Here is a 26,283-nt window from a genome sequence, read left to right as displayed (position 1 = left end):
TTACCTAAATGAGGTTTTGAAACATGAATGTATAAAATAACCTGGTTAGTTCAAGTTATTTAGACAACTTTAATTACTGAGGAAAAGTGAGTTTATTTAATAAACTCTGAATATTTTAAATGTATGACTTGGAATATTATTATAAGCTTGATATGGCAACTCAGTTGACTTTCTTAGCTGAGCGACCTGCCAGATAGTTTTAGACAAAGAGAGACCTTTTGGACCACAAATGGCTAATATGGGCAAGTACATTTAGATGCGAAAGGTTAAGAATTAAAAAGAAATCCATATATACATACACAGACAAAATAAAATATGAACTTGATGGCAAAACTGGTGACTTTTTGTTATTCATTCTGGAATAAGCCACATTCCAGTTATATTGGAAGTTATACTTCAAATAAATAGCTTTTAAGAAACAACATATAAAAATAATTCTTGACTTGTGCTTTTTTTATTGGGGATCATCTCCAAGCTTTTCTTAGAACCCTAAAAGTGCTTTTTAAAAATGATGGTACATTAGGAAATCTGTTTTTAAGGCATTAAGACAATCTAAATATGTTTAGTGCTTGATTTTTTTTTTTTTTCAGATTTTGGAATTTGAATCAAATATTTGTAGTTAGTAATGATGAAACCTTGGCCTTCAAAGAATAATATTTCAGTTGGGAGGCTGTTTTTAGTTACTGCTGTAGCTAAATGCTAAGTCACAAACCGCATAGTTTCAGCTCCTTTTTTGGTGTTCCCTCTGTGGGAATTGAAGCCATGCCATGTTCCTCAATTCTGCTATTCTGTGACCCTGTGCTGGTTGCAGTTACTGGCTTGAAAGATTAAGTATCTTTGTTAGATAATTGGCTGCAACAGGGAGTTTTGTACCAGTATACATCTGCGTTGGATATAATGTTATAAAGAGGTTATGTACAGTCTGGTATCTTGAAGCACATTACACTGCAGTCTTCCACAAGGACATTCTCTCTTTTTCTGCATCGGCATGGAAGGAATGCATCTAGACAGAGAGCTGCTACCTGTATGTAAATATTTTTTTCCTTTTTATCTTTTCATATTGCTAGCATAGAGGTTATCCTTCATAGTTTACCTTCCTAATGTGCATAATTATTTATCATCTGAAAAATATTTGCTAAATGTTATAGTAAATTTCAAACAGTGATGAAATTCACAAAGACAAATTCACCATCATAACCTAAATGACTTCTTGTAAGTTGTTTTTAGATGCAGAAAGTTAAGTGTATTAAAAACCTTTGAATCAAATGCATTTTGTATTGCTTAGTAGCTAGTATCTCTTTAGTGAGGGATGGGGGAGGGATATCTATTATAGTGGCTTTTTGAATAGGAATTAATGGAGGAATATTTATCTAAAATATGTTTCATTAAGATTTCTTTGTCATCCTTCCTTTGCACTGCTTTCTTAAGACTGGCATATCTCATTTTTATATGCTATAGAAACACTATTGATTGTGTGTGTTTTGCTGTAGATTATTTTTACTGATAACACTCTAGCTTGAATTCTTACTGAAAATGCTACCATGAGTATTTATATCATCAACAAATTCAATACAGATGTCATTATAAAATAATATTCAACATTATCTCAATAGGTAATAAAGGGGGGCATGTTTAATCAGAATAAATCTATTGCAGCAGTTTTTTGGAAATATGTAATTTATATATGCTTACGGCACAACAAAGACATTTCTTTAACTCCCTTTCCTGCTATTTTCTTGTGAAAGCTTATCCCTTGAACTGCATTGTGTTCAGGTAGGAAAAACATACTTGCCTGCTACCATTTTTTTCTGTACCAGGCAAAATAACATTTCAAGGTATGTAGTCAGTGAGGGAGCAGAAGTTTTAGTGAGGAACATTGTAAACAAGTAAAATATAAAGCTTCCTCTCTTTAATGTTAGTGACTGTGGCACCAAAGTCTAAGTTAATATATCCTCCAAGGTACTATTTGGGAAAAAAAAGTTAGATGCCTATAATCCTCATATCAGTTTTGCCCTTAAAATGGATTCTGATCTATTTTGAATATGGATTATGTTATACCAGCTTATATAACATACAATTTTGAAATTTCATAAGGCTTTCACATTAGCCAGGCTGGATGCTCTGCCCTAAGCACTTGTTTTTGGACATTTTAAGGGTACTCCTGTGCACCTTCAGTTATGTCCATGTGGTGATGGCTCAATAGAAACTCTAAGCCATATGTTATTACACCGTTCCTTTTATAAGGACTCTAGACAGACCTTTATATACCCGATGTTGAAGAAATTTCCAGGTAGGGAGTGTGATTTCTATTTAATGCTACCACTTTCGTACAAGGACTTGAAGATATCCTCCCATATTGCCCAGTTTTGTGCTACCACCTGTACAATACGCCACATCATTACTTAGGTTTAGAATTTCTTAAAATAGTTTTTTATTTTGATTTATTTTAGTATTTTCTTAATTATTTTTAGATCTTATCATACTTACTGTTTTTCTGTTTTATATATATAGAGAGGGGGGGGGAGAGGGAGAGAGAGAAGAATGTGATACTGCTCTTACTAGATATTTTGATTATATCTGGCCTAAGGGCAGTAATAAACTTGATTTGATTTGATCACCAGCTTATAGTCTCTGTTAATCATTTTGGAGAGTAGGTTACAAAAAAAAAATTCGACAATAAACAAATAAATATTCAGATGGATGCCCACAACCAATCAAATGGAACTTAAAGCCTGATGGAATAGCAAAGTTTTCATGATTTTCTGGCATGTAAGAAAGGGCACTACTTTAGCCTTTGGGGGAAGCATGTTCCATAGTGCAGGAGACACCACAGACAAGATCTGGAATCTCAGCCAGGTCCTATGAACTTCCCAAGGGGGAGTGGCTTTCAGAAGGCTCTGTTGAAATGACTGGACTGGATGAGCAGAGTCAATAATAGCAAGGTAGTGCCTGACATTATACAATGCCATGCTGTAATGACTTTTTATAAGGGATAATTATCACTCTGAAGTGGGCTCAGAAGCTAATGCAAAGCCAGTGCAGCTACCGCAAAATTAGTGTTATTGCAGTGGCAGGATTGTTCCACCAGTAGTCTGGCTGCTGCTTTCAGCACTGATTGGAGCTTCTGTGACATCTCCAAAGAATGTGGTGCATCTTTCTGAGCCTTCTTGGAGTAAAGTCTTGAGGTTTTGCGTGTTACGCATCTACATACAGTTTTGTACATTAGGTGCACTATTGTACATATAGTTGTTCATGCCCAGGCAGAATTTGAATGTATAAAGCTAAGAGCTGCTTCATACTCTGCATCCACGTGCAAGGATATGGCTTCTATCTTTCCAGCTCAATTTTTCTTTGACTACAGCAATGGTACCTTCAGGGAGAGTGTTCTCTGGAAGGTTGTTTACCTGAGAAGACTGAGCTGATTCTTCCACTTTATTTTTGCTTGCTTTCCTTTTTAATTACTTATTTTGACTTGTGGATATCCATAAGGAACAGTAAATCCTTAAACATAGGAAAGATGAAAAAGGGCAGTCCTAAATTATCACAAGCTCAGTTATGTTGAAAGGTTGTCTCCATCCTGTATTGGTTCCAGTATTCTGAGATTTCTTTGTTTGAACTGTTGCTTTGATTCTTTGAATACAGATTCTCCCCCACTGCGATTAATGAGCCAAGAGGTTTGAAAGAACTATGGTTTTAAATCTCAGGAAAGCAGGTTTCTAATGTATGTATGAATCCTTAGAACAGAATGGGAAACTGTTCTGAAGAAAGAGCACTTGACAATAAAGATGAAAACTTCCTCTTTAGCATTCAGCTGATAAAATTGAGAGGAATGTTAATGGAAATGCCAGTACTTTGGACAGTTTAAAGCTGTAGAAGGCATTTAAAAGCAGATTTAGATGTAGCCTTGATTACTATTATTCCCTCATGTATAACTTGGTAAATCAATGAAAGTGAAGGAAAAAAGAGAAAATAATTAGATGAAAAGACTAGTGCAACATTCAGCTGAAGAACTCTAATATCCGGGAAATTTCTAAAGGGAAGAGGTTTTTTACAAATCAGCTTTATCCATTTTCTGTATGAATTATGAAACTGGTTAGAGCTGCTTCATGGACTGTTATTTCCAGAGAGTACAAGTTATATGTAATTTCTGAAGTGACTTAACAGAGATGTGCTGTAGGTGAACAGTGGAAAATGTGTAAGACACAGTGTATTTAGTACAGCTTTTTGATGTGTGAAAAAATCAAGCTGTGTTAACTTTAATTTGTTCCTAGCTTGCTAGACAAGATGTTCACAGCAAACTATTAGCAAATCCTAGCAAATATTTTATAAGTGTTAAGCAACTAAATACCAAATATGTTTTTGTTAAATGCATGTTTTATAAAACATCAACATCAATGTAGATTTGGATGGAAATTATTATCTGACAGATAAATTTTGTGTCTAAATACTGGAGATGCAATCATTCTTATGATCACAGTATCTATTTGAAACATTTCATCTGATAGATAGGTAGATGATTTGAGAATGTCTATAAATCTGGATTTGCAAGGGTGATAAAGTCAAGGCCAACAGCTTAGCAAAACTAATTAAGCCACCATACTATTAGTTCATGTTACATTCAGATGAAAGCCAATAGCCTATCCTTGTTTCAAATTCTCTGTTGCTGTTGGTGGAGTGGGAAGCTCTTAGTTGTGTTGTATTACATCAAAAGTTCATATTAAAAAGATAGTGCAGGGAATGCATGGGGGAATATTACGTGCATGCTGTTAGCTAAACATCCCTTGTATATTTCTATGCATAGACCCTGAAAGATCCCTTAGTTGGAAAAATACGCATATTGGGGAAAAATTGGTGAATGTATTAGTTATTTGTTCTGTTGGCTAACTTTTCCCACTATGACTTTTTAAAGTATTTGAACAGCGCAGTAGTTTCCACAGTTCTCAAAGTTAAAAGTACCATATGATAATTATCCTTCATGAGACTAGAAACTGGTATATAATAATTTTGGATAATACATATTTAAAGTGAAGTTGCCACTAATGAAATATGTTCAGAAATAGTTCATTAAACTATTAAACTTCTACTTAAAGAGGCTAAAATTGGTCATGGATATGTGAATGCTTAACAATTCATGGAATAAATATTCTATACTCTTGTAAAAGGGAAAAAATTTCTTTAGGAAGACTGTAATTATATATAAGGCTGTTATTTTTATATATTTTGGCCATAGAACATGACAGTAGTATCAGTTCGTTCAACAAGCACAATAGATAGATGGCTTCTGTTGAAAAGTATCCAGAATCTGCAACTGGTCTGTAATGAACTGGTCAGGCAATTAATAGTGTCACATTCATAGCATGTGATTTGCTTACTGAAAAAGTAACAGTTTGTTATATGTCATCTGCTGTGATAACCTTTAAAGTCCTTTACAGTTTGGGAATAGAATAGTTGAAGGACTAGACATATGTAAACTTTGTCTGTCTGGAGAACTCTAGAACATTCCTTTTTATTCTGGACCCTGCCAAACTCCTTCTGTAGCCTGTTACTGTGGGGACAATTTAAAAGTTACTAGAAGTAAATCATTTGAACAAGAAGTGGGTTGGTCCAGCCTGTTTTGAGGCTAGACTAGCTTCCCAGACCATTTAAAATCATTTCCAGTTTGGATGATTTATTTTCCCAAACAACTTCACCAAGTTATTTTTAAATTTTATTTTATTTGACTAGGCTGATATGCCACTCCAATCGTGACTTACTCTGAGTGGCTAACAGACTTCCAAGCAATAATAGCACTAAAAACAACAACGCTTCCATTGTTCTCTCAAAGGTTGTGTTCTTGGATTAATAAAATTTTGCACAACCCCTTGGAGGACCTATAATTTCATCTGTTAGTTAGGTGTCTTATATTAATTGAGAGAAAACATTAGTTGTCTGCTGAGACTCTGAAATTTCTTACTGTCTCTTGAATGAGTGATGGGCAGTCTATTAAACACATTGAATGCAATGTGTTTAATGGACTGCCCATCACTTTTTTAATTGGCCATACTGGCTAGGGCTAATAAGGATTGTAGTGTAAACTTTCTGTAGGGCACTAAGGTAAGGCTGTGGTAGGGAAAAATGAACCACCAGTAGTGTAATAAATCTGAATGTTTTTAGGAATTTGAAGAGAGATATGGGGTGCTGAAACATTCAAGGTAACTGATTACATAACTACTGAAAACAGTATGCTGAGTAAAAAGTGATTCAGGCTTTCTTTAATTTTTTAAAATGAATGTTTCATAATGGGTTTGGGGGTCTTGGGAATTCCATTACTTTCAGAGGATTACAAAGAGAAAATAAATAACAATCTATATTGTTTCTCCTTATAAGAATATAACAGTCTATTTTCTCAAGGAATTCTGTAAATGCAACACAGTTAATTATTTTTTCATTGTTCATTTAAGGGGATATTTAAGAGTGTTTTTTAAATAAGTTTTAAGACTGTGTAGATACTCTTTTTAAATCCATATTTTCTTTCCTTAGATAACCAAAGTTGAAGTAATGTGTAATTGTATTTTGCGAGTAAACATGTATTTACACACCTTATTTTGTCTTTCAAGAAGCTCAGATTGATCTAAATAATTAACCTTACAGCAACTGTGTAAAGTTAAACTAAACAGTTATGTTTAAGATCATGATGTGAATTTCAAGGCTGAATAGTGATTTGAATGGAGTCACCATAATTTAGTCTGAAACTTCTGTCATTAGTTCACAATGGTTCTTTTGATTATGTGCTATCAAGTCATTGTCAGCATTTAGCAACTACATAGATAGGATCTGTCCCTAACCTGGTGTTTACTAGGATAAGAAGCATCAATATTTTTTTCTATGATGCATATTTATGGAATGCACTTCTGTATGATAGGAATATGACCAACAGCTTAAATGGCTTTAAAAGGTACTAGAAAAATTCATGAGAGATACATGTTAGTGACTATTAGCTGTATGTATGTATGTATTTATAAATTTGATCTCCCTGTTAAGAAGGAATATATTTTGGAATACTGTTAATAACAGATTGGGCAAAGGCCTACTTGTGACTATCCCAAAGGTCTTTGGCTAAGCCTTTTGGAAACAGGCTAATGTCAAAACTAGTCTAATGCTAACAGGGTAGTTCTCCTGCATCTCATTTGTGATCAGTTTAGCAGCAATCCTAATACAGAACTAGAGTAGCTAGTTCTCTTAAAGCTTCACATTATGAGGCAAATTTATTAAAGTTATATGTTCTTTTTAGTTACATTTTTGCCATGGAAGTGATTGGTTGCAGCCATTAATGTCATTGTACTAGGAGTTTAATGTTCTACATGACCTTTGAATCTGCTGTGGAAAATTGGAACACCTTCCCCATGGTACAAATCTCAAATGCCCATGGTTAGGTGGGGAGAGTGACGACAAGTCTCACTGAGCTAAGGGAAGCTCACACTGATAATGTTGGGTATAGTTTGCTATTAACATAATCAAAAACATGGGGGAGTACTATGAATGCTGCCTGAGCTTCAGGAAGAAAAATAAGATATCATCTTGCCAATAATGGTACTGCATATTTTAGGTATTATGGTATCAGAAATAATATTATTAAATATATGGATCAATAACATATGAACACTTGTATAGCAGTTTTTGAATATGATTTAAAAAGAAAAACACACAACACAGAAGTCAAACATTCAATTAGAAAAGCTGAGCAAGCTCATATAATTTAGGCAAGCTTTTGTTTGCATACTGTAATTTCAGGCTGTCATAATGAAATGAAGCTTTGGTTCTGGTAGTTACTTCTGATGGGGCACAAGGAGTTGATTTATGACTTGTGGGTTGTCCTGGACTCTCAGCTCCTGCTGAAACAGTAGGTGGAAACTGTGGCCAGGGAAGTTTTTGCCCAGCTGTGGCAAAGTTGTAGTGTACCAGTTGTAACTCGGCTTGGACCCAGATACCCTGGATATGGTAATCCATGCCCTGATCACTTGACTGGATTACTGTCACACTCTCTATACAGGAGTTGCCTTTCCAGATGGCCTGGAAACTATAGCTGGTAAAAATGTAGTGTCTAGAACCGTGATGGGACAGCCCCATCAAGCTAAAATAATATCTATTTTGAAATCACTGCATTGGTTGCTAGCTGACTTCCAAACCCAATCCAGAGTGCTATCATTACCTTTAAAGCCTTTTTATTCTAGACACTGGTATATATTAAGCAATGTCTTCAAATAGATTAGAATGGATCACTGGAGGAACGCTGGAAAATCATAAAATAAATAGAGTAGCCCTTCATTGTCATGAATGCTGAAGTTCATGATATTAGCTTAAAACATGACAGGATAATTTTGAGTCCAAGGCAAGCCTTTCAATATTATGTGGGAGAGCCTGCAAAAGAAGCAGCCAAAGCAAACCTACTGCATAAAACAGTCCAGGTGCAGAGCTTCACAAACCAGTTCTAGGAAGAGAGGAGTGTGAGTACAGGGGAAGAGAAGAGCTTCATGTACAGGTTTATAATGGAGTGAAAAGGGATTTCAAATGTAAATGGATTGATTTTGGCTACAAGAGCTGAAGACTTGGGGAAAAAGGAAAGACTCAAAGAACTAGGAAACAATCAAAACAGGAGAACATAGAGCTAGGAACATAGAACATAGAGCTAGAAATTTGTGGATTATAGAAAGAATTGTAAATTTATAGTAATGGAAGACTCTAAATTCAGTAGGAAATAATGCTAATTCTGTGCTTGCCTCTAAGATTAGAAGTAAGAAATAGGAATTTTGTATAATAAAACAACTCTTAGTGGGACAAAAGCAGATCCAAGTATTTATCTCTGTAGTCGGTGTCTGATTAAGAAAAACTCTAACAAATGGTGTTAGTAGTAGGATATGATACAGTGCTCAGACAGACAGACAGACAGACAGACATACATGGCTTGCATGAAAAAGAAGGTGTTCCTGCTCCTGTGGGAAAAGAGACTGGGATCCAAAGGGCTAGAACTTCACAGGTAATTGGAGTATACTGGCACAGGACTCATATCCACAGACTAGAACCACATATTCATGATACCACCATAAGGAAAACACTGAACAACAGTGATGTGCATGGGGAGATAACAAGAGGGAAACCATATTGCCATTATTCTCATGTTTGCCAAGAATCATCTGGGTGATTCAATAAACTTTTGCACTGTTCATTATGGACACATATAATGGAAATGGAACTTTGGGGCACAAATGAAAAATGTTATGCTTGGAGAAAGCAAACCACTGCATCCCAACAAAAGAAGTTCATCCCAATTGTGAAGTATGGGGGTGGGGGTTTTATGGTTTGGGGCTGCTTTGGAGCCTTAGGTTATTGCAATGTTTGAAAAAAAAGTGGATTCTGGATTGTAGCATCAGATTCTAGGGGACAGTGTCAGGTTATCTCTTTATGAGCTAAAGGTTAAATAAATGTGAGTCATGTAGCGTAATTAGCCTAAACACATAACTAGAACCACAATAGAATGGCTAAAACCAAATAAATTTTGTGTTTTGATATAGCTGAGTTGGGCCTTAATCTGACTGTAATGTTGTGGCCTGATCTAAGGTGAGCAATTCATGCAAAACAGTCCTATAATATCAGTGAGTTGAAGCAATTTTGTAAAGCCAGATTGAATGTCTGGTATCAATTTTTCCATGCAGGACTCTAATCTGCATTGGATGATCCTAGCATGTGAAATCAAGGATATTGTACAATAGTTTGCACACTCGGTTAAGTCTCTTTTTTTTGATATTGGGTTGTAGATTGACTTCTTCCAATCTTTTGGCCACTGTGTTTTTTTCCAGATTTGCTGGTATAGCTTAGTTAGAACCTTTACTGATACTTCTTCTGTTGCGTGCTGCATTTCTGAGGGTATTCCATCAGTTCCTGTAGTCTTCCAACTTAGTAATGACTGGAGTGCTGATTTAACTTCATCTTATAATACTAGAGGTTCTTGTAACTAGGGAATATATGAAATATTAATTTTATCAAAGTCAGTATTCTAGAAATCTAAACTTTAAAAAATGTTCAGCATATGTTTTGTGAGAGGCTTTTAGTGTGAGAAAAGAGAAATGGATGTAGAGTCTGAATATAAAAAGTTGAAGGCTTTGATCATGTATAATGGAAGGACTTTAAGTATTGTGCATATAAATTAGCAACAGTATGACTTAGGTAACATTTCAGGTACCTATTGTAGGTATAATTATTTGCTATTTTTTCCTAACTTTACCTTGCTGTACATCTAAGTAAGTACCATGTTTGGCTCATCTTGAGAAGAAAAAAGCCTAACTGGCTGTTTTCTAAAGAAGATGTATACTAACATACATTAAGTGTTAATCAGTGCACTTATAAGAATTGTATATATAATCAGAAGATTGAATAGCATAATATCAGTGAACCGATCATATCAGAAGATGCATCAGAAATAATAGTGGCATTGAGGAGAAATGGTTTATGTAGAATGAAAAATCTAATTTTTTATCTTGTTCTAGGGACATGATGAAGAAGCTGTTGTGGATACAGGAAAAATCAGCTCTACTATCAACACAAACTTTGAGAAAGAAGAATTAGAAAGTAAATATTAAGTATATTATGTTCAAGTATATTACAAAGAAATGAAATAAATTAGGAATCCCAGTACTCTTATTTGTAATACAGCATATGGCATGATTGTTATATCATTTACAATACTATTTGGAATTTCTCCCTGTGTAGTGGGTTCATTGCATAATATTGATAAGATATTGTTTTGAAGGTCTACCAAAAATTCCATTTTGCCAGACCCTCCTCAGAATGTATAATCTATTTGAGAAAGTAGGGGTGAACCTTCATGTAGCTGGCAGCAACAGTGATGCCAGAGCTGAGGAATACTCTTAGGTAGTTCTCCCATTTCAGAGTGATATGCCTGGAAATGAAAGATAGAGTTGAAAGTTTTTGGCTGGTAATCAGTTTCCAAATGAGAATGTTATCTGGAGGGCAAAGTATAAGTAACACTCTTGAACAAGAAACCTGAGTGAGCTTTACAATTTTCTTATCCAATGGAATTAAAAGGATTATGAAAAGCCTGCTTGTCTGATTCTTCTCTCCCATTGGTAGGATATTTCAGTCTACACAAAAATACCGATGCCCCCAGTGGCTGTACATCGCTATTATATATAGTATATTTAATTGCAATGCAACACTGACACTGTGGTGCTCTGCACAACGAGCCCAGATTTTAATACTATTTCATTAATGAAATTGCAATGGAATGTTTAAGGAATATGTAGGGAGCCATATGAATACTCTGTACTTTCTGCATAATAGCAGCCAATTAAAAATAGGGTACTAATATATATTTATAAACATACTAGCTCCATGCTTGTCACTGCCATTTTAACATTTTTTTCCCTTTTTCTTTTGGCTTGTTGGTTGCAGAGAAAATGAAACAACTTGGTTAGATAGCTACTTAGAAAGGATTACATTATAGTTGCAGTAATCAGTGTTATTGAAATGATTTATAGTGTGTAAAATGGAACAGAAGGAAGCTCACTAAAAACTTTAGTCAGACACTTTAAAATAGGATTGTGGTCCTGAGAGTAATTTACACAAAGGTCTCAGGACTTCAATTGGAACTTTTTGAAGTGAGCAGTGCTCAGCAATTTGGCTCCTGAAGATCCTTGAGAAAAATGACTTGTGCCAGCTTTTACAGCATAATTTCATAGCACACACAATGGAGAAGAGGGAGTTCTATTAGCTTGCATTTTATTTTATTTTTTTATTAGATATAATTGTTTGCATTTAATAGTACTGATAATTTAAAACAATTATTTTGAAGTACCTTATTTCCCATACTCATTTGCCAGAAAAAAAATACATATATTTGAATAAATTTAATAATAATGAAACTGAAACAAAAATTACTTGGGTAGAGGCTTCTTGTATGAGAGAATTCATTGCTAGCATAAGAATGTCTTTAGTGTTATTTTTAAAAGAAAGTGATCATGCATTTATACATTTGCATTTGTGGTAATTGGAAATTAGTAACTTTGCTATTTTTTAGTTTTCCTTAAATTATTTGTATAAAAACCAGTTGACTTGGAATTGTCTTGTGCTGTGATGTGTGATCTATATAAACATCTTTTAATTATTTTTTTAAAATATCAGTGCTAATGACCTTAGCAACTAAATACAGTTTGTGGATTTTGTCAAATGACCTTGGATAAAGTCATGTCTGATCAAGCCAAACAACTATCTCTGGAGCTATGTACTATATTTAGTATCCTACATTGTGTTAATGCTGTTATATATTGATTTAAGCTAATACGGTAACAAGCTTTGTTTGGGATCAGTACGTTACAGCTATTGTGCAGGTGAGCTTTCTGAAGTTCAAGTAATAATTCACTTGTATGCTTTATACTAGGGATAGTCAACTTTTTGTTCTCCAAATGGTTTGGATGATAGCTTTCTAAAGCCTAGCCAGCATGGCTAATTCAACAGTTCTGAGAGTTTTTAGTGTGTTAGGCTGATTCATGTAGAGGAAAGAATTCCAGCTCCCCCCTTGAGATAATGATTTATTAATCAGCAGAGAGACTGATTCTAGAGCCCAAACAATCAGGAGGAGGCCACAGGACAGCTGGATACATTTGTAATTAAGTATTGGAATGCATTCAGATTTCAATATTCTTGCCAAAATAAGCTATATTATTCATTGTGGTAGAAAAGGATATTGTACATTGTTCAAACTATCAGTTATCTTGATCTGGCAGTATAGCAGTGGTAATAATGAATTTGTTACCAAAGATTCTTGTGTATTCCTATTCCTTTAATAGTTTTTTAGTATCAAATCAATTTATAGGAAATTTAATTATGAGATAAATTTGGCAAAACAACTTATACAAGGTTGCAGCTTTGTAAACCAAAACAAAGGAAGAGTTGGTGCCCCTAAGATATAAAAAAATGTGCTGTAAAATTGACTTCCCTATCAAGTGTTTTGCCATGAATAAGCTACATGTAACAAAAAACCTTACTTTTGGGAGAAACATTTTTGTTCTGGTTCCACTGAAAAACTCTGAGGGAAATTTGTTTCTCTGAAACTTTTTAAAGTTTAGTGCAGCTTTCAGAACATTCTCAATTCTTATTTCCCCTCAGTAACATTATTTAGTATAATTAATTTACTGGAAATTTAACCTGATACTAGGGAACTTTCAATGTTAGTATCAAAATAAGTTGTCAGCGTAGTGTCAGATGGTGAAAAGCAAATGTCCTTACCTTGAAAAAGGGGGAAAAGGAACAACATACTTGGAAAGATTCTAAAGCAGATAATAAAGAAATCTGTAAGCACCTTAAAAACATTGCAGCAATTACTAGTTATCAGCTTGGTGTTGTCAGTAACCAATAAGCCAAATATTACCTTGCTTTTTGATCAGGTAACTTCCTTAATTAGGTTGTGGTAATGCTGCAGGCAGCTTTCCTCATAGGTATCTTCTTGGCTTTTGACCTTGAGGCCTTTTGAAAACTTTGCAGGAGTAAGCTTCCCACCACTAATAGGCATTCCCTGTGACTCTTCTCTCTGACAAGATCATTAGGATAACAGTGTCATCATGGCACCTCAAACCTTACTCTGGAAGTGAGCTCTTCAGGTTATGACCCAATTAATTCATATCTCCAGACTTTCAGATCCAGCAGAAATAATGGCTTGGTACAGTTTCAGATGCTCTTTATTAACATTAGCATGTTACCTGATCAAAAAGCTATCTAACTTTGATCAAGTTACCTGATCAAAAAGCAAGGTAATACTTGGTTTATTGGTTACTGACAACACCAAGCTGATAATTACTAATCGCTGCAATGTGTTTAAGGTGCTTACAGATTTCTTTATTATCTGCGTTAGAATCTTTCCAAATATGGAAAGTATATTGCCAGTTACAGGAGCCTCAAAGTTAGCTTTCTGGTGTGCCATAGCATTTGTGTAGTTGCCTAAATTCAGGCTGTTTTAAATCAACAAGGGATTACCCACTTTGTAGTGGGTCAGTCATTTGCCTAATGATAACTTTTACATGGGCTTGATCAGAGGAGAAGTCTCTGGTTTCAGGGAGATATTTTATTTATTTATTTATTTATTTAATCAATTTATATGGCCACCCATCTCAAATACATACATGACTCTGGGCGGCCCACAATGATTAAAAACAGGATAAAAGCTATTACAACCCCAGTCCTGGGATTACAGTGGTAACTGAGACTGCTGGGATTGGCATCACTAAACGGTGCAGTCATATGCCATGCTTGGCAATGGCAGTCCCAGTCCCAATTGCCTTTGTAACCCAAGGATTACCTATAACAGGACAGGTAGCTACAACTGGGGAGAGATGGTCCTGAAAGTAATCCAGCTCCAAACCATGAAGGGCTTTATAGATAACTACCAGCACCTTGAACTGAACTCAGAAGCATACTGGCAACCAGTGCAGTTCATAGAGCACAGGTGCCACATGCACTGAAAGAAAAGTGCCCATATCTCTATCTACACACACACACACACACACACACACACAAAGAGAGGGAGAGAGGGATGAGTTCACACTGAGTGAGGAAGGCAGTAAATTTGTTGGATTCCCATTATATTTGTCAGGCATTGAGCTGGACACTTGGTGTTGGAAGACTGTGTCTGCTGCAGCTTCTTCACGATTTGGGACTGAAGGCTGTGTGTCTGGTCCATCTGGGTTATTGCTTGGTATTAATACTACAAGAAGATATTGATGACTTGATCAATGGTAATCAGGGTTCCCAGAGGCTTTGTAGCCAGTGTGTTAATTGTTGGTCCCTTGGTGGTGACACTGGGATTATGAATGGGCAGTCAAGTTGTCAGGCTCCATGCTTAGGCTCAGCTATAAATCATGGTCTCCAGACACTTAATCTAGCTCTCAGTTAATTTGACAGAAGACTCCTAAACATGACTTGGCTAGTTTAGAATCTTCGTTGCAGACAAAAATGAAATCTCAAATGAAACAAATTATAAAGAAGTCAGAGACTTAAATTTCTATGTTCCGGGGTTAGATTTTAAACTCTAAGCATCTTCATCATGCCTTTCTGAATTAACAGATACTTGATGGCTCACTTGGTGGCTTTGTGAAACAGATTAAATATATTTACTTAACAGCTTCCTATAGTACCACCACCCTCAGCCTTTACAAATACTATTCTTCTTGTTACTCTTGCTCATTTTGGGATCTTAGCAAGTGTTTAGTTAATTAGAATTTAGCTGTGACATAAGTTAGAGCTGAAAGTTGCTGCTCTCAATTTATAGCATATAATGTAATATATAGGGGAATTCAAACAAGAGAACAAACTTTAACCGGGAAGAGGCTCTGGATTTTCAAGGAAAAAAAAGATGCATGTTGTATTCCTGATCATAAAAACAATATGAAGCATTTGGATCATATCACTGCTTTGTTTCTACCTTTAAAATCCTTAAGGTAGAATATTAAATAATCCTAAACTAGCAGACATGGTAAATGTTCCTTGCTGTTTCATTTTCTTTTCAGCAGTTGATATCTAGTAATTCGAACTTGTTTTACAAGCCTGTAGTTTGCTCTGCATTTTCCTTTTTAGGGTAATTTAATTGTTTTTACATTCCTAATATATTGAATAATGTTTTGGATTAAGGTCATAGAGCTGTATATATTGGTGTGCACGTCCCCTTTGGAAAACAGGGTCGACGGCGTCATAGGCACCGTGGTCATAAACATCATAGACGAAGAAAAGAAAAGGAAACTGATAGAGAAGATGGGCGGGAATCTCCTTCCTATGGTAAGAACTTTGTTAATACTTTTACATTTGTAATCAATCTAAAATGGGTCCCTGTTTGTCTGGTGGCATATTATTTTCATGTAGTTCAATTAAAAAACAGTTTTTCTAGTTTCCTGAATGTATGGTATACCATGTGGCATCTCTTCCTGGAGCAGATTGTCACGGTCCTGATCTCATTATTGCTTTTTCAGGGGAAAGAGCTGCTCTGCCCATGAGACTAGTCCTATCTAAGAAACAGAACTATCAGGGAAGAGTTGGTTCTCTGTTAAAGACAAACTTTTGATTTCCACTTCTTGGGTTTTTTTCCCTTTTTCTTTCTACCTCTTCCCCAGCTGTGGTCTTCTTGACTCTTTGTAGGATGGGAAAGGGGTCTTGTTGCACAAGACTCATGCCCAGGGAGTAAAGTGATCTTATCCCCAGTTTCTGCTTATGGAAATTGGACACCAATATGATCAACTTCATTTCACTGTGCTCCCAGGGCAATGTAAAGAGAGAAAGGTATGATGGTGTAATAATACAGGAAAAGGCTGTGAGGGACCAGTGGCAATAACTGGGGACTTTCAAAAGAAAACAATTAGAAGCTTCTTTAATTTTGTCTAAATTTTCCCCAAGGAATGTTTTCTTTCAGGAAAGTTATGCATTGTTCGGATCAGACTATTTCCTGTCATATGTGATCATAGGCAGGGATGGTACTCCTGAATCACTGCTCACTTCCAAAGGGGGGTGATGGTTTGTTGGTCTTATTTTAAAAATTATTTCAAATTCGGGCAACTTCACTTTAAAGAGGTAAGTTTCATTCTTTATTTTTAGTTTTAAAACACTGTTAATGCATATATACAGGCCTACCCATGAAACAAATAGAATAATTTTGTAACTTCTGGCCTATATTTGAGCCTGAATATGCAGGGGTTCCCCGAGGCCTGAAAAATATTTCAGGGGTTTCTCCAGGGTCAAAAGTTTGAGACAGGCTGAACTACTGTAAAGGAGGAAGATATCGTCCACTGTGTTGTAGCCATGGGCACTATTAGATGCAAACTCAATTATTGTTTCTGGGCAATCCAGGAGAGGAAGGAAATAAAAAGTATGAACATTGACAAATGCTAACCCATTAATAATCTAGTAACTAAAGGAAGCTTGCATAGAAGAAATCAAAAATGTTTATTTTGCTGAAATTGATTGTCACAAGGTTTTGCAAACTTTAACACATAAATACACAAAATAATTTTTCTAGGCTGTCTATAGACATAGACAGTAAAACACCAACAACAGCATGGAGCAATAGGGGCATTTTGGAGCTAGACAGTTTCGGGAAATGGAACTCAGGGCATAAGTAATGAAAGTGGGAGTCAGGATCATAATAAGTTTAATAATGTAGAGAAGGGGGAGAACACAATCCCTGTCAGACACCTTGGTAGCAGGAATGGGACTGCCCTCCAAACTGCATTACACATACTGTATTACTCTGACATCTTCAGCAAAGGATTGTTACCTTGTCGTGGTGCTGGAGCTTGAGCACCTCAGTGATGCCATGAGCTAAACCGTGAAGGGCCACCCAAGACGGGAAGGTCATGACAGAGAGGTCAGACTAAATGCGATCCCTAGGGAAGGTAATGGCAACCCACCCCAGTATTCTTGCCGTGAAAACTCAATGGATCAGTACAACCAGAGATATGTCGGTATACCATCGGAAGATGAGACCCCCAGGTCGGAAGATGGTCAAAATGCTACTGGGGAGGAACAGAGGATGAGCTCAACTAGCCCCAGACGTGATGACGCAGCTAGCTCAAAGCCGAAAGGACGGCTAGCGGCCGACGGTGCTGGTGGTGAACGGCGAATCCGATGTTCTAAGGATCAACACACCATTGGAACCTGGAATGTAAGATCTGTGAGCCAGGGCAAATTGGATGTGGTTATTGGTGAGATGTCAAGATTAAAGATAGACATTCTGGGCATCAGTGAACTGAAATGGACTGGAATGGGCCACTTCACATCAAATGACCACCAGATCTACTACTGCGGACAAGAGGACCACAGAAGAAATGGAGTAGCCTTCATAATTAATAGTAAAGTGGCTAAAGCAGTGCTTGGATACAATCCAAAAAACGATAGAATGATCTCAATTCGAATTCAGGGCAAGCCATCTAACATCACAGTGATCCAAATATACGCCCCAACCACAGATGCTGAAGAAGCTGAAGTAGAGCAGTTCTATGAGAATCTGCAGCACCTACTGGACAACACGCCTAAAAGAGATGTTATTTTCATCACGGGAGACTGGAATGCTAAGGTGGGCAGTCAAATGACACCTGGAATTACAGGTAAGCATGGCCTGGGTGAACAAAATGAAGCAGGACATAGGCTGATAGAATTTTGCCAAGACAACTCAATGTGCATAACAAACACTCTCTTCCAGCAACCTAAGAGACGGCTTTATACATGGACTTCCCCAGATGGACAACACCGAAACCAGATTGACTACATCCTTTGCAGCCAAAGGTGGCGGACATCTATACAGTCAGTAAAAACAAGACCTGGAGCTGACTGTAGTTCAGATCACAAACTTCTTCTTGCACAATTTAGGATCAGACTAAAGAGATTAGGGAAGACCCACAGATCAGCTAGATATGAGCTCACTAATATTCCTAAGGAATATGCAGTGGAGGTGAAGAACAGATTTAAGGGACTGGACTTAGTAGATAGGGTCCCAGAAGAACTATGGACAGAAGTCCACAACATTGTTCAAGAGGCGGCAACAAAATACATCCCAAAGAGAGAGAAAACCAAGAAGGCAAAATGGCTGTCTGCTGAGACACTAGAAGTAGCCCAAGAAAGAAGGAAAGCAAAAGGCAACAGTGATAGGGGGAGATATGCCCAATTAAATGCAAAATTCCAGAGGTTAGCCAGAAGAGATAAGGAATTATTTTTGAACAAGCAATGCGCGGAAGTGGAAGAAGACAATAGAATAGGAAGGACAAGAGACCTCTTCCAGAAAATTAGAAACATTGGAGGTAAATTCCGGGCCAAAATGGGTATGATCAAAAACAAAGATGGCAAGGACCTAACAGAAGAAGAAGAGATCAAGAAAAGGTGGCAAGAATATACAGAAGACCTGTATAGGAAGGATAACAATATCGGGGATAGCTTTGACGGTGTGGTCAGTGAGCTAGAGCCAGACATCCTGAAGAGTGAGGTTGAATGGGCCTTAAGAAGCATTGCTAATAACAAGGCAGCAGGAGACGATGGCATCCCAGCTGAACTGTTCAAAATCTTGCAAGATGATGCTGTCAAGGTAATGCATACTATATGCCAGCAAATTTGGAAAACACAAGAATGGCCATCAGATTGGAAAAAATCAACTTATATCCCCATACCAAAAAAGGGAAACACTAAAGAATGTTCAAACTATCGAACAGTGGCACTCATTTCACATGCCAGTAAGGTAATGCTCAAGATCCTGCAAGGTAGACTTCAGCAACTCATGGAGCGAGAATTGCCAGATGTACAAGCTGGGTTTAGAAAAGGCAAAGGAACTAGGGACCAAATTGCCAATATCCGCTGGATAATGGAAAAAGCCAGGGAGTTTCAGAAAAACATCTATTTGTGTTTTATTGACTATTCTAAAGCCTTTGACTGTGTGGACCATAACAAATTGTGGCAAGTTCTTAGTGGTATGGGGATACCAAGTCATCTTGTCTGCCTCCTGAAGAATCTGTATAACGACCAAGTAGCAACAGTAAGAACAGACCACGGAACAACGGACTGGTTTAAGATTGGGAAAGGAGTACAGCAGGGCTGTATACTCTCACCCTACCTATTCAACGTGTACGCAGAACACATCATGCGACATGCTGGGCTTGAGGAATCCTAGGCTGGAGTTAAAATCGCTGGAAGAAACATGAACAATCTCAGCTATGCAGATGATACCACTTCGATGGCTGAAAGCGAAGAGGAACTGAGGAGCCTTATGATGAAGGTGAAAGAAGAAAGTGCAAAAGCTGGCTTGCAGTTAAACCTAAAAAAAAACAAAAAAACAACCAAGATTATGGCAACCAGCTTGATTGATAACTGGCAAATAGAGGGAGAAAATGTAGAAGCAGTGAAAGACTTTGTATTTCTAGGTGCGAAGATTCCTGCAGATGCTGACTGCAGTCAGGAAATCAGAAGACGCTTAATCCTTGGGAGAAGAGCAATGACAAATCTTGATAAAATAGTTAAGAGCAGAGACATCACACTGACAACAAAGGTCCGCATAGTTAAAGCAATGGTGTTCCCCGTAGTAACATATGGCTGTGAGAGCTGGACCATAAGGAAGGCTGAGAGAAGGAAGATCGATGCTTTTGAACTGTGGTGTTGGAGGAAAATTCTGAGAGTGCCTTGGACTGCAAGAAGATCAAACCAGTCCATCCTCCAGGAAATAAAGCCAGACTGCTCGCTTGAGGGAACGATATTAAAGGCAAAACTGAAATACTTCGGCCACATAATGAAAAACAGGACACCCTGGAGAAGATGCTGATGCTAGGGAGAGTGGAGGGCAAAAGGAAGAGGGGCCGACCAAGGGCAAGGTGGATGGATGATATTCTAGAGGTGACGGATTCGTCCCTGGGGGAGCTGGGGGTGTTGATGACCGACAGGAAGCTCTGGTGTGGGCTGGTCCATGAAGTCACGAAGAGTCGGAAGCGACTAAACGAATAAACAACTTTACTCTGACATAAGCAGTTTATGAGATGTTCGTCAATGTGGACATTATAAAGTTTTGCCTATAACTTACCTCTTGGAGCTGAATCAACAGTAGTTTTACATCAACAACTGTGTCATAAGGACCATTGTCGAAGGATACCAATTTTTTTAGTTAGATTATTTATGATTACACAATAGTCAAGTATAGATTTACGTTTTATAAATGCTACTTGCTCATCTCCTTGTACTCTTTCATAGAAATAAGATTATGGTTAAGTAACTGACTTGTGGATAATGTGATTCTTATGTAATTGGTACTGTATTATTATTGCTTCAGATTATGATAGTGGCAAGGCACAGCCTTACTTATCTGAGAAAACAAGAAAGCCAAAAAGGTCCATGCCATGAGAAATCAGCCTTTAGAAGCAATCTGGATATATTGAAATATGGGAGGCTTTGTTTCCATGCTACTGACTGATTTTTTGGTATATTAAAATACCAGTGTTTTTAGCTACAATTCAGTATTTTGTAACCATTTTGCCTTATATATAAAATCTCCACAATTGATTTATCATTTATAAATGAAGTTGTTTGAGCATTGTATCTTTAAATATGATTTAAATATAGTTTCTTCAATATGATTCTTATCTATATATTTTTTTTAAAAATGATAACCTTATTTTTAATTTTTTATGTTTGCAGTAGTGATTACTGTGGGGTAAATAATATTCATCTAGTTCACACACTAGTTAAGACTAGTAGGCTTTACTAATATTCTGTATTTTGTCAAACCTTTAATAGGTTGCATGAATCCATTATCTCAGTATCACTTTCAATGTGGAATACTCACGCTCACTTTCTTCTGTGTATCATCTGCTGCTATGTTATCTGTCTTTGCTTTTTACCATTTCAGATAAAGTTGTAAAATGCTCTGATTTAATTCAGTCATGTAGAAAAGCCAGCAAAGTGTGATTTATGCTAAAAAGGAAGTAATCAGAATATGGAGGAAGAAGGAGATTGCTCAGTCATACGTCTCATTCACATAATGTCAAATTATGATTTGGTTCAGTATAAGCAAGTCCAAGGAACTCTTCTGCCTAAGACCTAATTTACATACCGTTCATGAATATCAGGGTTTTATGAGTATGCAGGATAATCTTTGTCTATTTGCATTAATAATTTCTGTTCATAAGATCACCCACATGGGCAGACAAATCCATGAATTGAACCTGTGTGTACTAAACTTAAGCACTTTAATAACTGTATTTTGTCATGCTTTGGTTTGTTTTTAATTAGTTTTTTCATACAGTTATCCTGAGTTATTACCCACCAATCTATTAAGTTCTGATGAACTAAACATCTAACAATATTTTGAATAATACTTTTATAGGAAGATAATGATAGAATATTTACAGCCCTTTTTATTTGCTTTTTCTGTCCTATTCTATCATGAATAATTGTAAATTTATGATTAGCATTGTGTTGATGTGGATAAGAATGTGGATATTTATCTAATAAGTGTCTCAAATTCAATTTTCATCAAGACACACCATCCCAGCGGGTACAGTTTATCCTTGGTACAGAGGATGATGATGAAGAACACATCCCCCATGATCTATTTACTGAAATGGATGAACTTTGTTTTAGAGAAGGAGAAGAATATGAATGGAAAGAAACTGCCAGGTAACTTGGGGGATAATTCCCTTTGCTTCTCGTTCACAATTATAACATTCAGAGAAGTGGCATGCATTAGAATATTTGAGGATCATTAAGTAACTGTAACTTAAAAATCCTTAAGCATATTTCTTCTTGCTTACTGGCTATAGATATTACTGCTTTGTGTAAGTTGAGTTTTTTTACATTTTTGTAAAACCTACACTGTCAATTTAGAACCTTGAAAAAATAAGTAAACTGAAAGTGAAATCCTGTACTTGGTCCCACTGAACTCTTTAGATTTTAATTCTGAACAGGCAAATATAAATCTATGTAAGTCTCTTTAAAAAGCAAGTTTCTAAATTGTACAAAGTACCTTAAAAAGAATAGATCACATATAGATTTGAGAAACTGGCAAATGAGAGAGCGATGTAGACTGAACCCAATGTCTGTATTTAAAAAATTAAGACTTTTCTTAGTGTACATGTTCATTATGCATATGTATGTTGCAGATGGCTAAAATTTGAAGAAGACGTTGAAGATGGGGGTGAGCGATGGAGCAAACCTTATGTGGCTACCCTGTCTCTCCACAGTCTATTTGAATTGAGAAGTTGTATTTTAAATGGAACAGTCATGTTAGATATGAGAGCCAATTCACTGGATGAAATAGCAGGTTATATACATTTTACTTAAAATTTTATTTTAATGTGTTTTGTATGTTTTGTAAAGTAATTGAAATATGTTTTGGTCTGTTTGCAAAAGAAACATGATTAACAAAGCAATTCTGTGCTCTAGTTGTAATGCTCTGACGATACTGCAACGATGTTTCAAAATCCTGTTGGTTGCAGCCCAGCAGAACATAAATTAAGAGACACATTAGTATTTCACCATCTTTTTCAGGGCTTTAAAAATAGTTATTTCTCATTGGAAGCAGTGACAAGGACATTATTTAATTCTACTTGGTTTAGGATAGATGTCTTCCTTTTTTCAGATCAGAATTTCTCAACCTAGCACACTCCCATTCCTCCAGTGCCTTTCAAGCACCATTATGTATTCTAACAGACCATCAGCAGAGCTGCTAATATTTTTAGGATTATGCAGAAGATTATGATCCAGAGTAGCTTTCCTTGATTTGGATGTGCTCCGGATGGGTGGACGAAATTCCTGAGGCAGCTTAACTATTGTTGAGAATTCTGGGAATTGAACTCTTAAACATCTAGAGGGTGCCAAGGCTAGAAAAGGCTGTTCTAGAGCAGGAATGAGGTTGGTGATTATTTTTCCTATAAATAAATGAGAAAAATGAACTGTGGCCAGCAGCCAACAGTGGGTAGTTTGTAGAATTGTTGAATTATGTAGGATTTTTTCTTTATCACCTCATCCCTATACTAAGCCACCCTTCCTGAAAATACCAAAACACAATACATTCCCTGAGGAGAATTTAAAAACAAGAATATGTCTACGATAACCCAGCAACTGGATAATACAGAGAACCACAGGTTCTGAGTGTACTCTATTTTTGTTAGGCATTTTATGATTTAGTCCTAAACATTTTTTTATACTGTCTTGTTAAACATTTCCTTCATATCCAAGGCTTGAAGATGTCTCTCAAGTTATATTAATATTTAATACTTATTTTAAATTTCATTTTTCCTTCACAGACATGGTATTGGATAACATGATAGCTTCTGGTCACCTTGATGAATCAATGAGAGAGAATGTCAGAGAAGCCCTTCTCAAAAGACATCATCATCAGAATGAAAAAAAGTTTAGTAATCGGATTCCCCTCGTCCGATCCTTTGCAGATATAGGCAAGAAACATTCTGACCCTCTCTTGCTTGAAAGAAACGGTGAGATAAGTTGTGGCATCCAGTTTTTAAAAAAATGTTTGATAATATAATGCAGAGATGTGAGAAAAGTCAGCACATGCAGAAAATAAGATCAGAATTCTTTCCTAACAGATAAGTAATTGTATAAACATTTCTGCAGAGAATAAAATTATATTTATACATTTTGAATGCTGAAAGTTTAGGTCAATGATTATACCATTGAACTCAAAATAAATTATTTTATAGTATTGTCTTTCTAGTACCTTAAACCAGGATACATGTGAAAGCAAGGCTATGGATATTTTTTTACAAATGCAATGTCTGTTTCTCCTTTGTTTTCCGAATGTTCCTGTTGTCAAATTCAGTAATGTTAGATTTTTGTTGACATAAGTGTAGAAGTTAGCTTTCCTTCAGTACTAATTAAGGCATCAAACTTCGGAGAAAAGCTTTTTGTTTTTGCCTGAAGGGATACTTTGGTTTTGCAATTTTGAATATTATGTATGTCCAGGTGTACATATTTGATTTATTATAGGAATATAATATTATTATAGGATATACAGGCTGTATGCTCTTTATTCACTGATTGCTCCTCCCCCTGCCCCTGTCACATTTGGAGTAGTTTCTGATATTCTGGGAATCTGTCATCCTTTCAGGTAATTTTTGTTTTAATTCTGTTGCCTGAATTTTTCATTCTGATTGCTGCATCTTTGTTGGCTTTTGAAGATTTATCTTTCTCAAGTTGCTTAATTTGGTATAAGCTGTCTAAAGATCTAAACTGGTAACCAGAAATTGGATTGCTTTCTAGTGAACTGTTCAGTATTGTTAGGAACTAATAATAAATGCAGATTTTTAAAAGATACTGATCTAAACATTTCTCCTTTATTCTACTCTATGGTTACTTCTGTTTGGAACTCTCACATTAATTTGGGGAGACACAATAAAGGTTTATGTATTTTTATATTTGTGGCAAGGATAATTGTTATCAATTTATTACTCATATAGACATGCATGTTTTTGTTCGCTGCATATTATTTTCTAGAAATTTGCATTAAGAAAGGGTCTTGATGTTTTTATTGCATATTCAAAATAAATAGATTTCTATTGCAAGCAAAGCATTCTGGCTAGGGCTGTACAAACCATTAACATGTGATGGTTTGGGGGAGTACTTAATTCAGTTCATAAAGCAACCCTGTGAATGGTTTATACAGTGCTAACTGACATTTTCTTCAGTGCTGTTGAGCTGAAGTAATCACAAATTTTATATATATGCCTTTTAAATTTTCAGTATGTGTAAATATATGCTGACTTTTTTAACATCTAAAATTCTGCTTAGCACTCAGTATTTTGCTTATCTCACCTATGACTGAATACATTATGCCTTTAAAAAGTTTTATAGTATCAGATAATATGATTTTATCTTCCTACTGAATATTTTCCTCACTTTATTTGTTTTATCTCAGGGGAAGGCCTTTCAGCCTCCCGTCATTCTTTACGAGCAGGTCTCTCTGCCTCAAATATTTCCCTGAGAGGAGAGAATCGTTTGTCCCTTCTTCTCAATTACCTTCTTCCTGGATCTCCAACAACCTCAAGGAGTACAACCCCTTTACCTACCCCACAAAGCACTCCACCTTCCAGTCCTAGGTGTGATCCCAAGGGAACCACAAATTTCCAGCCAACTGAGCATCAGGTGTCTCCTTCTAACGATGATATCCCTAAAGTAGTAATTCATCCACCCGAGGAAGATTTAGAAGCTCAGGAAAGCAAGAAGAGGACAGAGGAAAATAGTGACATAACATCAGGCAACTATTTGAACTCAAATTATCCATGTGTGGTGCTTTCTGCAGCTAAATCACTCCCACTGCAAAATTTTTAATCACACAGCTTTAGCACCCATGAATTGTACATCAGTCTGCTATTTGTTTGCATGCTTCATTATTTTTGTGTGATATTTTCTTGGAGAACTTTATTTGGTATTTTGAAATAGATGAAAGAATTGATCCTTAATATTAATATAAATATAGAATTGAAAGCAATTATATGTTTGAGCGTTTCTCCATACTTTTTTGTTCCTTAACAAAATGAATTCATTCAGCAAGTGCTCCTGCTTTTTTTTACAAAAAAAAGGGGGGGGGGAAATAAGTTACACATTTGTAAACTACAAAATGGTGGCCTTTTCCTTATTTTCAAACCTCATAATTTCCATAGGTAAAGTATGCTAGACAACTTGAATTTCATGATCTCTGTTGTGAAATCTCTATCTGCTTTTGCACACAACTTGCAATTCCTAGTTTAAGATAGGAACTATTAACAC

At 36.2% G+C, this 26,283-nt stretch overlaps 1 protein-coding gene across 3 annotated transcripts in view; it reads left to right on the top strand.

Annotated features, from left to right (window-relative positions):
• SLC4A7 (solute carrier family 4 member 7) overlaps positions 1-26,283 on the top strand; it is a 94,226-nt gene that overhangs the window by 18,278 nt on the left and 49,665 nt on the right. The window contains exons 2-7 of one of the 3 annotated variants that reach the window (XM_063303915.1): positions 10,521-10,602; positions 15,673-15,816; positions 22,038-22,176; positions 22,659-22,819; positions 23,805-23,993; positions 25,433-25,771. In XM_063303915.1, the coding sequence (XP_063159985.1) occupies positions 10,521-10,602; positions 15,673-15,816; positions 22,038-22,176; positions 22,659-22,819; positions 23,805-23,993; positions 25,433-25,771 (1,054 nt within the window). Of the gene's footprint in view, positions 1-853; positions 1,025-10,520; positions 10,603-15,672; positions 15,817-22,037; positions 22,177-22,658; positions 22,820-23,804; positions 23,994-25,432; positions 25,772-26,283 lie in introns of those variants that run through there. The other 2 variants (XM_063303914.1, XM_063303913.1) reach the window with 2 other exon arrangements.

This window comes from Candoia aspera, chromosome 4 (genome assembly GCF_035149785.1).
Source record: "Candoia aspera isolate rCanAsp1 chromosome 4, rCanAsp1.hap2, whole genome shotgun sequence".
Classification (NCBI taxonomy): domain Eukaryota; kingdom Metazoa; phylum Chordata; class Lepidosauria; order Squamata; family Boidae; genus Candoia; species Candoia aspera.
Note: the sequence above shows the minus strand (reverse complement) of the source record. Positions and strands in the feature narration are given on the sequence as shown.